Source organism: Lampetra planeri, chromosome 29 (genome assembly GCF_965212315.1).
Source record: "Lampetra planeri chromosome 29, kcLamPlan1.2.h2, whole genome shotgun sequence".
Taxonomy (NCBI): domain Eukaryota; kingdom Metazoa; phylum Chordata; class Hyperoartia; order Petromyzontiformes; family Petromyzontidae; genus Lampetra; species Lampetra planeri.
Window position 1 is genome coordinate 7616383 of NC_136135.1, and position 14656 is coordinate 7631038.

General features: G+C 46.5%; 1 protein-coding gene across 2 annotated transcripts in view; it reads right to left on the reverse strand.

Moving 5' to 3' along the window:
* Window positions 1-386: 386 nt before the first annotated feature.
* Window positions 387-14656, reverse strand: part of LOC144728645 (ATP-sensitive inward rectifier potassium channel 10-like) — a 47864-nt gene continuing 33594 nt past the window's right edge. For both annotated transcript variants that reach the window (XM_078608218.1, XM_078608217.1), the window contains exon 2: window positions 387-13436. In XM_078608218.1, the coding sequence (XP_078464344.1) occupies window positions 12221-13408 (1188 nt within the window). In that variant the 5' untranslated portion in view covers window positions 13409-13436 and the 3' untranslated portion in view covers window positions 387-12220. The remainder of the gene's footprint in view (window positions 13437-14656) is intronic.

Here is a 14656-nt window from a genome sequence, read left to right on the forward strand (position 1 = left end):
GACGTCACGCGATTTTGGACGATTTTTGACCCCCCCCCCCACGTCACACGGCGTCACAAATGTTTGACCCCCCCCCTAGGTGCGTGACGTCATTTATGGACGGCCCCAAAGTAAAAACGAAGTAAGGTTATGAATTAAATTCCTGATCAGGAATAGACTCATCCGGCTTGGGTGGGAGAAAAAGACAAAGCAGAACATCAACAGTGACTGACCTGTGTAAACTTAACCCTGCCACAGAAATATGGAATTTCCACCACCGGTGCAGTGTTTGCCCACGTGCTTTTCTTAAATGTGAAACCGCGGTTGTGACTCGTCTTTGTGCAGCAATGCTAAGGTTGACTCAAAGACTTTCTTTGTGTATCAATAACAAACACGACAATCAGAGCAAGAGTGAATAGAGTTTTATTAACATTATTGCAATAGTCTTGAGTAAAATCACAATTCAAATAAACAGGACGATCTCGCTTTGTATATCTAAAGTGCAATTGTATGCCTACTGTATCAATACGTCTGTGCAACACAAGTTAACAACCTATTTTTTTACCATTCGGAAAATAAAATGTTAAAAGATTTACAATTTCGTGAACACATTATTATAATTATACAATTATTAAAACAACTGACCACGTTCAGTTTTTTTTTTTATCAATTACGGAAACTTTAAAATAACATTAGTAAAGCTAATTTTACAATTCAGTAAAAAAAATCAGGGCTTGGATTTTGTATACAGTGTACAGGTTATTATATCGAACGTACGCACAGTATATGTAAAACATGACGTTTGTCTGGGACGGATCTAAAACGACGACAAATACTTTTGTGATGGTTTAAGAGATTACAGTGCTCAGCAATTATTGACTTTTAAAAGATGGCTTCATCATCAGCAGCAGCAATCATAATCTACCATCATCCATCCACTGCTGGATGGCCTTCAATCTCCATGACGAGTCACACAAGCAGCAGTTTGCTTCACACTTACTCACGTTTTATATTACAGTTACTGTCCCCTTACACAGCCCGATGGGAAAGTTGACTAGAAATTTTATATTGAGCGCTTCAACTTGATTTTTTTACATAATCTACCTGGATGTTTTAGGGGGGGGGGATTTAAGTTGACTGTGGTTCACAGAAATGCGGAATTTACAGTACCTGTTAAAGTTAATAACGCGTGTATGTTGCACCAAATCAAGCGACAGCCCCACACTTCAAATGTTACATTCATCAGTGCAAACCAATGTAAGCGAATGCAGTGTTTGCAATCAACGTGGCTTTGATTTTAACAAGTACCCCTTAATGAACGATAACACTTTTTCAGTACAGTATAGCCTCTTCTTGGCTATGCGTTACCAAAATTCTGTCAATTTATTTTCTGCAGACATTCTAAAGTCGTTTATTTCTGTGCACCTTACCCCAGTAGCAGCAAGGTAGAAACACGTCCCAACAGCACGCTCTTACATGATGGGCTTGCACGTCAGTAGTCACACAATCTCTTCATCCTCACATTTGACTCCCAACGCCCCATGCTAATACTCTAGTCCATCACAGTTAGTGGAACGTAGGTTGCATTGCTACTGGCAACAAAGCCGCAATGACCTTAACCAATCGTCGCCTCGTGAGCTCATACCGGAGGTATAGTGCCATTTAGCACGGCTGCCTATCCATCAGCCCTCCTGTCAGCCAGTCCTTCCTAGCAGCACTTATTCGGCGTAGACATTTGGGCAGGGCACATGGCAGTGGGCTTCGTAAATGCCACTGCCAACATCGCCGATTGACACGTCTCCCTCCAGCGACGTGGGGCCTTTTTTATGCGAAGCGTGCAAACGTCGAGAAGACCCGGGCGACTGCGTCGTGGCGCGAGTGTCAGCATCGAAGCGGCACGGACCAGGTTCGCGGTGATTCTTGGCAAAGTGCCCAACGAACACACCTGGTGGGCGAGCCCAACCATCGCAACTGCCCTGCGTCCGCAACCCCGCCGAACAAAGACGGCGGTCAACGCATCGCGCGCGCCTTCGGATGCGCTTCTGCGGCCGTCTGGAACGCTCTTTTCCTTCCGACACGATGAATCCACCGCACTTTGAAAACATGTAGATTGAAAAAAAACGGATTTCTTTAGAACTGCTTTTTGCGTTTAATTTGTTGTCCTTCTCCCGCCCCCCTCCAATCAGCACCGTTGCCTACGTACGGTGCGACAGAAGTTCAACAACACACAGCACAGCTCATCAGCGAGCCAACCACCACGCTGCTCGGCTTCCATCCCCAAGGAAACAAAGTCGAGCACCTCCACCGGATCCCGCACAAACCGCGGAGGATGCGGACACCTGATGGGCAAAGTGGAGAATCTCAGAGACTCCCTGTCCGTGGCGGAGTCAACTACATTATCAGCTCTGAGAGCACGGACATTAGTCAGGCAGGGTCCCCATCTATTGAATTTGTCTCGAATGGTCGCGATTATATAGCGCGGTTCCTCTCGCCCAATCACATCATCACGCTCGTGGTCTCGAATATTTAACATGTCTAATGGGGGGTTGTGTCAAGGGGGCCCCAACTCGGAGCTTTGGCCAGCACTGCTCGTTACGCTGCTGCTGCTCCCTCTCCTGTGTGCCGACTGCGGTCAGGGTCATTGAACCACGGACCCCATCATTGTCACGCTGCCCCCAATATAAATGTGTTAGGGTGGGTGGGTTGGTTGTATCTGTAATTCACCGACTCTCAGACAAGGCGATTGAATGGCCAAATCACTATGCAATCGAACCTCTTACGTTTGCTTTACACACGCGATGCTGAAATAAGAGACGGATAGACGCGAGATGCCGGCATGGGGTGTAGCGAGGAATACTCCCTTAGAAGCATTGTGTTTGAAGAACAACATATCACGGCTCAGTTTACTATTCCTCTATGCCCCCCCCCCCCCACTATTTCCCTCTGCCTCCCTGTATGTAAAACTTGGAGCCTTGTGCAGGAGAGGGGAGGAAATTACCCATAGAACTGTTCGCCACCCACACCCCTTGATAATTAATTGAATTGTCACGATTCGAGGTTGCCATGCATTGATTCTCTCATCTACCATCGTCAAGTGCGTCACCTTTCAGTGGCTGCAGGTGCCGTGCGAACGTATGCGGCAGGTACGGATTAAATTGCGGGCGCGATGCAATGCATGTTTGTTGTAAGTTTCTGCCCCCCCACCACCCCCTTTACTGGACATCTGTGAAAAAGAACTTCATAGCTCATGGGATTTCTCCAGGATAAATACATATTCTGGTTCCGTGTCGCAAGCATACGTGCACATTTTGGGTTTGTGGATCGAGGCACCGTTTCCCTGCCCATTGGCAACGCTCCAGCTGCAGCCAATCAGAAGACCCATAGCGACATCACGTGACACGCCAAACAGACGGACAATCGCGCGAGCTTGGTTGTTGTACGAAAGTTCACGTGGCGACAGCAAGAGCATTTTTGTTCAAATTTTTTTACGATTGTTGATTGACGTTAAAAAATAAATTGCTATCCTGCAGATTCACAGATTCAATGTGGAACGCAGAAGTCAAACCTGAATGACGCCGCATAGTAGACGCAGCCCTGCAATTGCTCACTCTCAACTTAACGATTTCGTTTTTTTTACTAGGTAAGGCATGCTGAGCTATGTAGCTATTTTTCAAAAGTGACCTGGCCACTAATGATAGCTCAACGAAGTGGCTTATCACATGGAAAATCGACGCGACCACGGGCAGAACATGCAAACTCCACAGGCGTCGTCAGGGTCAGGATCGAACCGACAACCTCCTGTATACCAGGCGAGGTAGTTAACATCTCGCCACTGCGGCACCCACTCGAACCACGGCTGGTAGAAGGGCCCTCCACAAGAGGGAGCAGAATTTACTCCATAAATGTCACATTGCAGCGTTAAAATATAGCTGCTGCAATAACCTGTAGGCTAGACAATGTAGTTGATGGAAACTGTGTAAGGACTACAACTATAGACAGTAGAGCGTGTTTAACATTCAAAATGTATCTGCAAGGGCCGCAATGGTCAAGATGCCGTTGTTACGGACCACTGCATGAACACAGCGTTCCAGGTTCCATAAAAATGTGTGGCTGATACATCAAACAAGGATAACCGCTCACTGCAGGACGATGCAATTGTCCCAAAGGCATTTTGGGTCAAGATGATCACTGTAGTGCGAGAAGAATTGGTCTCTAGCCAAGGACGGTCTTAGTCGTGTGATTTGGACAAACGGCTCGCGTGACTGCGGTAGGCACTGGAGTGATATCGAGGAGGATTATGTAAAAGGAACTCCACTAATTTGACTGTGTGCAGAGTGGCGGCATTAGACACGGGACACGTCCGACAGGACATCCATTGAGGATATGAGGGCGATTAAATGTGGTTCGCGTGAAGGTGCGCGCGGGGGATTATCACAGCACAGGGGTAGCGGTGGCCATGGCGGTGGCTTGGGGAGGCTTCATCCGGCAGTGGGGTGACTATGGCTGCAATGTCAAAGTCCTTAACAAGATTTGACTTTGATGAGGGTGCCCTTTATGCCGAGGCATTTCAGAGCACTAAGCGACTCACATCTAATCTCAAACATTTTGAAGGTTACCCCCCCTCCCTCCCCCATGTCAGACGCCTCTGTATGGCACAAGGCAACTTACACTTAGCACCTGGCCTGCAAGTGGGCCTTAAGTCTGGCAGTCATCGGCAAATATTTGAGCAATATGCTCATATGTTTTGGAGTTCAAATTCCAATAAGGGTTGACTCATCACCACCCTTCAGCGGTTAATAAAGTAAACACCACGTAGTGAAACATGTACTGCTTGGTAAGAATACTAGCAAGGTTGTCTTATGGACAAAATAGTCATGGCCATAAACATGTGGAAATTGCATCCTTACAACCGAGACAACCACTACCAAACCGTAACTACTGCTGACCATGGGATGACTTATTTAAAAAAAAAACATCAACGTGCAGTACACTTTCTAGAACAGCAACATGTTAGTGGTGTCTTGGAGCCACGTGTCAGTGGGTTTTGTCGGTGAATTCTGAAAACCATAATGTCGGGACCACACCCGAGCGACCAGTTGGAACCCAAATCTCTCCTGACATTGCACAACTTAAATCGCCTTGCAACTGCTTCGTGCACGAATTCGGCGCGACGCTACGAATCGGACTTATCAGTATATAATTATTAGTATTTTCGCAAGGAAATGAAACTGTGTATTCAGCACAGCAACAGCCAAATCATAGAAGGCACGGTCCCCCCCCCGCCCGTCTCTAATGTGAGCTACCGATCGCGCAACTGTTCGCAACCGGTTGTCGCAACTGCTCGCAACCGGTCGCAGAGCTGTCTGCGCATGAGTGATGGAGTTCCATGCGACGGAGTTGCGTTCAACCGATCACTCAGGTGTGGACCCGGTTAAAGAGCGTGCCAGTGGCCACCACCCTGTCTCGGTTGATATAAGCCCATCGAAACCCTTGGGGGGGCTGGGTGAGTTGGTGGCAGCTAAAACAACAATAACAACAACAATAAAGTTGGACCCCTGGGGCAGACACACTGGTTGAGAGTGGGGGGGTCACACTCAGGAGTCAATCTGAACTTTAGCCCCTCACTCAGAGAGAACAGCGGTGCGTAACTCCATCTTGGGGAGCAATGCTCCTTCATAATAACGATCATTTGATTGCTATCATGGTAGATAGGATGCCGTTAATCCCGGCTCATGTGCGTCTGCAACCGCTTGTGTTTCGAACGGAAGATGCTCACAGGAGTGTGTCGCAAAAGCTTGAGAGAAGAAATGGGGAACACGCAGAAACACGGTGCGCTTAAGTGGCTGTCAAATTACCCTTTGACATGCAATTGTCAATGCTCGTAGCCATACAAAGAGGGCAGAAGTGGATCTGGTTGGTATAGGCGCGTGCGCGCGTGTGTGTGTGGTTTCGCGAACTGTAGGCATTTATTTGAAGTGACGTAGTGGACTTTGAGAAAAAGGCAGCACCAATCCCAGTAATATTCATTCCTAAATGTTTCTTCATTCCCCTTTGCGTACAGTATTCCGGCGCTTATCGATAACAAACCAAAACGAATTAGATCTTCTTTTTACAAAAAGGTTCGTGCATTTCGACGACACATCGTGCGCATTTTTCTTTTTTTTTTACCAACGACAGTTACATTCAAGATTTACCCAAACACAGGCACCCTTAAACAACAACAACAACAACAACAACGTACAGTGACTTCGGCGTTCAAAGCGTGTAATATTTCCTTCTGACGATATCAAGGCACCTGGGTAAAAATGAGTAAATGACAATTCAAAAATACACATTGCAAGTTGTTCAATATCAGGTTAGAGCTAATATATTAAATTATAATTAAAATGTTTACTTGATATATTAGGAAGATATGTTCGTTTGTTTGTAGCCCTGTTATGAAGATTTTTTTAGTTGTGTGTCATCGTACAGATGTCCCACTTTGGAATTAATTTGGCTGTGTAGGAGTACTATGAATTATACAAAAAAGTAATAAAAAAATATATAGACCGTATATTAAAATCACAAATAGACTAATGGTTCCCAAAAGGAGTTTTACCTTGGCAGTTCAAGCGTGAGTTAGAGACGTTGTTTCCGTAAGACGCAAGGTAGAGAGATATGGTCAGCATTAGGAACGATGGATTCTGGTAAGAGTCATTTTGAGGGCCTCTCAACAATTCAATGATGCCCGAATTATATTTAAAGATTTGGGTTGCAATGGTTACAGTCAAACGATGGGCAGGTAAACAGTCTAGAAAGAGTCCATCCTCAGTGTTTCGATCACAAAGAACGATGCAGTCTGTAAGAGTCAAGATAATTAATTTAATTTAATTAAAACACTCCAAATGTGAAGACGATACTTGCGCTGATACTTGTGCTCTAAGTATTAACGTTCATTCATTCCCAATTTTTAGATTTTCCAAGTCTTGACAATGTGCACATTTGTACAATAAATTTTTGGCTAATTTAATATTCACTTCCCTTTGGAAATGTGCATTAGTAAGCTCCTATTTAATCCGAGATTTGGATAAATTGTGCACGTTTATCAAATCCAAATAAAATATTAAATATTATGCATCAGCAAGCACCCAGCAATATTAAAATACCATACGTTCCTTATTACTTCAATTATACAGCAATGTTGCAACGATGCAATATGGCCATTTATTAATCATAATAATAATAATAATTAAAATATGTTTATTTGTCTTCTAAGGAGAAGCCTTCTTATTTTAAAAGGGTTGTGCTTTTTTTTTAATTGGCCAATTTATTGGGGGGGGGGTGGGGGCAGGTAAAGTCGACCCTTCCCAAGTCTCCGTTGCCATGTTATTCGGAGCAACCACCGTCTTTGACCACTCGTGTAACATGGTGCGCGCGCCTCGAGTGCACAATCGATGCTCCCTGAATGCACCATGGGAAATTACCGTGATGTTTTTTGTCATAAGCAAGCCATTTTTTACACTGGTTTTCATTTAGCGAATTATAGTGGGAAATTACCGAGATGTTTTTTGTTATAAGCAAGCCATTTTTTACACTGGTTTTCATTTAGCGAATTATAGTAGGAAATTACCGAGATGTTTTTTGTTATAAGCAAGCCATTTTTTACACTGGTTTTCATTTATAGCGAATTATAGTGGGAAATTACCGAGATGTTTTTTGTCATAAGCAAGCCATTTTTTACACTGGTTTTCATTTATAGCGAATTATAGTGGGAAATTACCGAGATGTTTTTTGTTATAAGCAAGCCATTTTTTACACTGGTTTTCATTTAGCGAATTATAGTCTATGAACCAGAGCAGGAATTGGTACCAAGGAAGCAAATCTTTCGTCGTAAAAAAAAATCCATGTGGCTAATACGAGTAAATACATCTAATAAGCCACTCAATTTATAACGATTGCCATGTAATTCACTGTTTGTGGATAGGGTTACCACCTTTTAAGGCTACCACCTTTTCCAAACTGTAGCAAACCAAATGGAAACATATTTTGTCAATCAGCAACTAGATCTTATCAAAACTCTACAGTCTCCCGTAATGAAGTTGACCACAACACAAAACCGGCACCCGATCTCAAGACTCTCCAGGTCAAAGCCAACCAATACGGATCTTGCCATTTGTCACTTGAAGTGCCACCTGTTCAGGTTCGACCTGGACATGTGGCAACCCAAGTTTTTGACCGCAAATAAATCAGAAACGCGAAAAGTTGTACCATCTGAGGTGGTACTGAAAAGTGAAATAATATCTGGTCTGTGCTCATGGCCTATTGAATGTTCATCCAATGTAACAGCCTCCCAAACCTGCTGCTTTTCCCATATACCTCCTTCATATCAAGCACGACAGTAATTTATTTAGAAATCCTGAAGCAATACCACTTGCTCAACACTTGCTCTCATTCTCGGCGACTTGCAGTCGGTGTCTGTTCAAGCACCAAGCACAGACTCAGCATCACCTGCAGCCCCAACGGTCAATGCATTACACATTAACATCCATAAATTGCGTAGGGTGATGGATACAAACCTTAATGCCTTTATACACTTGGCACCACACATCCGATGGCACTAACGCACTCCGTATATTGGCGTGTATAAAATGTACGCTACTACACATCACACACACACACTTACAAACCTATTGTATCGAGCAGTCCCATACAGCCAGGGCTCAATTTCTCACTCGATATTTTGCACAGCACTGCCAGGCTTGGCTTGGAGTAGGGGTTATCGGTGTGATAAGGCACTACCACGAGAGTGCAAAGTTCGTATATTTATAAGAATCCTATATTATCGTTACAGCAATATATATTCCTGCAATTCTATGAACACGATAATAAATTGCATCATAAGAACAAAGGCGAGATGGATGCGGCGTGTCCAAAAAATGATGACATAGACGTGGTTCTAGAGTTGTTCCGGCTGAAATTAAGCACTGGGTATGAGACAAAGTTCCCTCGAATAGCCTTAACAGACTGTTGGGGCAAGTGCTGTTAGCCAGTACCTGTGAAGGCCGGCACAGCACACGACGGGGTGGGTGGCCAGCACCACGCCCGGCCGCCTTTGTCTCCCCAGTGGCGATGTTTACACACCGCACCAGCTACTCATTTGAGGCCCCAGGACCGGTTCAGATAATCATCACTGGTGTTGGCCGTGAGCGGGAATCAAACTCTAGTCGCCGGCATGGCATAGCGTTGCTAACCACTACACTACCGCCCCCGGTATATCCACACGTGCACACACACACACACGAGAGCCCATGGCACAAACCACTCTGCGCACATAGGTGCTATGCCCCTAGCACTGTGCCAAAGCTCTTCGCAGCTCACATCGCACCGTGGCTCTGTACAAGTTCGACTTCACATCCGCTGCAAAGTGGCCAACATTATTTAAAGCCACAATTTAGACGAAATAAAAAAAAAACACTTTGCTGTAACGATTTTTAGTCGTGGAAATGTTAAAGGAGACCGTCACGGATTCCTGTGGTTTTGATCTCAACGTAGATTTGAACGCAAAGTTAAAATCACGAACGTAGTTGCGGCATTACGGTCTACAAACACATCACTGCGGTTGAGATTCGATTGTGTTACGTTGTAAAGACATGACTCAGCTGTGATAGGGGGGGGGGGGTGTTGGAATGGCGCGATTTGCCAACTCTGAGAGAGATAGTCACGTCCCTGACACTCTGCCCGGAACACACGCAAGAAAACAGCAAAACACCGAATCAATGATTGACCCCTTCTCTCAACTAATCACGAAACATCGCTGATTAGTCATCGAATCATTGAGTGATTAACCACAGATTTGTGCTTGTATCATCAGTTGGGGAGGGGGGGGGGTGTGGGAAAAACTCCCTACAATAAAAAAATAACAATTTAACCAGATGAATCCCTGCAGTCACGAAAGCTTAAAATCGAAATTTAACCAGAATTGAGAAGTATATTTCGCGTCGCCTCTATGAAGTTCATCGCTACCAGGCACCGCTGTTTACAGCACCTGCAAGTGGACACTCGCGTGAAGGAGGCACATCACCAATCATCCCACACAGGGACAGGTGAGCAGAGGCGTGGAGAGGTCCAGCATTGAGCAATGCAGGCGTGTTCACCGCACCGTATTTATAACCGCAGTTGTGTCTCATTGGTTTAGAGAGGCCAACTGCCCTACGGATACTGGCAAGCGGTCAGCCTCACACAATGGCACTCTCTTACATTGTCCTTGAACTCCTGGCCTAGCCCAACGGCTTCATGGTACCACCGAGGGCGAAAAATGCTAACAAGGATTTACGTCAAACTTTGAATCTGCACATTACAAACTACCTACCGTCGTAGCGTTTATTGATAGTTAAAAAAAATCATAATTTAAAAGGTTGCTAAAAACAAATTTTGTTTAAAAGCATAGTACGTTTGATAGAGAGAACATCGTTCGAGGAAATTAAAAACGAATGTGATCGCGAGTCACCTGGGCGACACATGAAAATAAACAGCAAGTCCGACTCTGACATCGACAGTAATTAGACGCGTGTGTCTACTCGTGGCACGACACGAGTAGAGCGGTTCCCACCATCTGCGGAACCGACCCAACTCACTTCCTTGACTCACAGGGGCCCTCTTTAAGTGGAGCCAAAGAAAAGCAAAGGACAATTTTGCTTGCAGCAACTTCCCTTGGCCACAAGTGGGCCACAGATGACAGCCATTGGCAGCCCCTTTTTTCACCGCTGAGGGTGTCTCACACACTTCGTAAAACGTGTCCTTTGCCTGTGGTGAACATGACGAGTGTGTACACTGTATGATGCATAAGTCGTGCAGGTATCCCTCGATTTACGAAAGGAGATGCCGGTCTTGGGAAGAAAAAAGACCGCGCGAAAGACGAAATTTCGTGAAAATCGGAATCGGCTTTTCCCCCATTAATTTAATATAGAGAAATTGAGAGCGGGTGTGTTTCGGAAAGTCACTCCAACTCTTAACCTAACAATATACACCTTCATCACTTTTTAACAATACAAACATAATAAAAATAATAATAATACGGAACATAAATATTACAACGATTGCATAATAATTAATTTAAAACTAAAAAAAGAAATAATTGACCTTTTCAGTGCACGCACCAAAACATGTGCATGTTGGAATGACTGCCAGGGTGGTGATGATGGTGGTGGAGGCGTTTGCTGCTGCAGCTGCTGCTGCGTGTGGATGATGATGCAGCAGCCTCCCCTGGCGCGCATGGCACGGAGTGACATTTCGTGAACGCGGAAATTCGATTTCGTTCATCGAAAATCGTCCGTAATTTGTCGATCGCGTTACCGCGAAATTTCGCAAACACAACGTTCTTAAATCGAGGGATACCTGTACCATGATCAGAACACTCCCCATTCATAACCATCGTGGGCATCTTAGTGATACAATTTAACGTCTCATTTAAATCACCGAGATTAGAGATTACACACTTAAATTAATACATGCCAAAGCTCTTGATATGATGTGATTACTATCCATTTGTTTTTTATCAGTCGCACTTGTTTACATTTGTATAACAATTTGATGTATGGTTTGGTGGCAGTAGTAGTGGTGGTAGTGTAGTGGTTTGCACACTGCTCTACGGATCTGCCGACCTGATTTTGATTTCTGCCCACGGCTAACGGCAGTGGCTCAGTGATATCTAAACTCGTCCTGGGCCAACCCTCCCCCTCCCTTCGCTCACCAGTCCCTGTTACCAGAGTGGTAAAAAATGGCCAAACAACCACCGTAACCCAAGTGGCATGGGGGAGGGCCTTAACCAGCAGTGGCTTCCCAAGGAGGTGTAAATTAATTTGTTTACATTTTAACAGTGTAATTAGACGGCTGTAAAACATCAATGTTTCCCTCGTGTGCAATTACAGATTTTGTTCACGGTGGCACATATGCATAGGGCACCAAATTGCATCACACAAACAGGGCTGATACCTCCTACGTCATTCATACAGCCAAACAGCAAGGCCAAGCGTCATTTGGACTAAAATGTGCAAGGGTTAATGTTACCATTAAAAACATGTTTGTTCTTACCATTCGGTAGAAGCGTTAAAAAAAAAAAAACACGCATTCTGGCAGTTGACGGAAATCTCAGAGCCGGACAATCATTCGTAGTTTTGTAACATGAGCCCATTATTCCGGCGCAAGTGCAAGCGAGAGTCTACGTCGTCAAAATGCATCGGTGACGGCCGACGGCGGCAGGCAATCACACGTTGCTGATGCGCATGTTAATGCGGTTCTCTTCGGATAGGTCCTCGCTGCCCGAGTAACAGGACGAGGCGGTGACCTCTTCGAACGTGGGCAGGTGCTGCTCCTCCTCCTCCTCCTTCTCCGCTTTGGGGAGCTTGGGCGGCGGCTTGAAGGCGTCGAGGTTGCCCGAGGTGCGCGTCACTTTGTCGAAGAGCGTGAAGTCCGCCACGTACTTCCCGCTGGGCGACAGGGACACGACGGGGGCGAACTCGTACCCGAAGAGGATCTCGTCGGGCAGGTACGAGGTGCGCACCTGGCAGCTGGCGCTCGTCGACTCCACGGTGGCGTTGAGGAAGACAACGATCTCAAACTCCTTGCTGCATAGGCCCGAGGCCGTGAGGCCGAAGAGGGGGCTGCGTTCGTCGATGACGTGGTAGAAGGTGAGGGGCAGGATGAGGAAGGGCGTGTCGGTGGACGTGTCCACCTGGAAGTCGACGTTGGTCTGGCTGAGCCGGACCGTCTCCTTCTCCTTGGTCACGTACGTCTGCAGCAGCTTGCCCGTCACCTGGCAGCCCAGCAGCATGCTCTTGCGCATGTTGGCCACGCGCACCATGAGGCACAGCTTGCCGTCGTGCCTGCATATCGCGGCGTGCTGGCTGAACTTGATGGTCTCGGCGCGCTTCTTTGGCCGCGCGATCTTGGCGAGGAACGTGCCCGTGATGAACACCTCCATGACGGTGGTGAGCACCAGCTGCACGATGAGCAGCACGATGGCGAGGGGGCACTCCTCGGTGATGCAGCGGAAGCCGTAGCCGATGGTCGTCTGCGACTCGAGCGAAAAGAGGAACGCGCCGGTGAGCGTGTCCACGTTCATCACGCACTTGGTGTGGTTGCTCGGCGGGTTGAACTCCGCCAGGTCGCCGTGCGACAGCGCCAGCAGGTACCAGAAGATCCCGAAGACGAACCAGGTGCCGACGAAGGTGATGCTGAACAGCGCCAGCTTGTAGCGCCACTTCATGTCAAGAAACGTGGTCCAGATGTCGCGCATGTAGAGGGAGCTCCTGTCCTCCACGTTACCGATCTTGACATTGCTCCGGCCGTCCTTGGTCACGACTCTACGGAAGCGGCGCTGGACCAGGGTGCTGTTCTCGTCCATCTTTGACTTCACCCCGTACGAGGACTTGCCCTCCGAGTCGGATTCCATTCTCCTGCCCCAGCGGCGCTTGCGATGCCTGTGGCGACACACAGACACACGCAGCCCCGGATTGAGCGTTGGGATCACCTCTGCCACAATTTTCCGTGCGCGCTACGCCCGAGCCCCATGATGTCGGAGGCTGTGTGCACGCTTTATTGACACGGACGTCTGGGACGGGATTTCTTTGACACTGTTCTTGATTTGTATTTAAGAACTGATTATTGTTTATCCGGTTTGCAGTAGGGGTTTTACCATGGGATCTACGGATGAAATGCACCTTACAAATATATGTTGTTGTTATTATTATTAAATATTTTGTTATTTTTCTCATTTTACACGGTCCCTCCATCCTGCAATGTGCTGCAGCTGCCGTCACTCGCAACAGCCCTACGGACCTCGTGACCGGAGTTCAATTTCCGTTCGCGGCCAATGACAGTGGCGAATATTTGAACCGGCCTTGTGGCCACCTCCAGCCTTAAATCGCTACGCCTGCTGTGGTGCATACACATCAGCACTAGGGAGACAAAGGCGGGCAGGTGTGGTGTTGGTCACCCCACCTCGCGTGCCGTGCCGGCCTTCGTAAGTCCTCGCTAACAGCACTTGTCTGATTTAAAGCTTTCGTGACTGCGGGGGTTCATCTTCTTGGTTCTTTCGGTATAGTCACGTAGAAGGGAAGTAATATAATAATAAAAATATAACATAATAAATTGCAATTCTTGCAATTCTCACGACGTTTCGGCCGCAACGCAAGCATTTCGGACGCTGTCTTTTCGACAGCCCTGTTCTTCACCTGAGGACGGCTGCTTGCGTTGTGGCCGAAACGTCGTGAGAACTGTATTTTATTATGTTTTATTTTTATTATTTTATTTTTTCCCTTCTACGTGACTTTACCGAAAGAACCAAGAAGATGAGCACTTGCCTGTTTACGGTTACTGTATATGTATAGAAACACATGCACCTTCACAGGTACCCGTTGCTCTGCAGTTCAAAATACGGGAACACCCACTGCTTTATATCTGTTGCCCACACCCATTGCCACGCACGATTGCATGTAATGGTCATTGAAATGGTAGACTCCGACCATGAGAACGCGCCTGATAATATCGACCTGGATGACACTGGAGACACCTGTGAAACCGGCCCCATTTGTTTACACGTTAATTCAACTAAGCATGCTGCAGTTTTACTATCGTCATCATCGTCATCATCAGCCACGATCAATCCACTTCAGGATTCAAGATCTCCCCCCCCCATGCC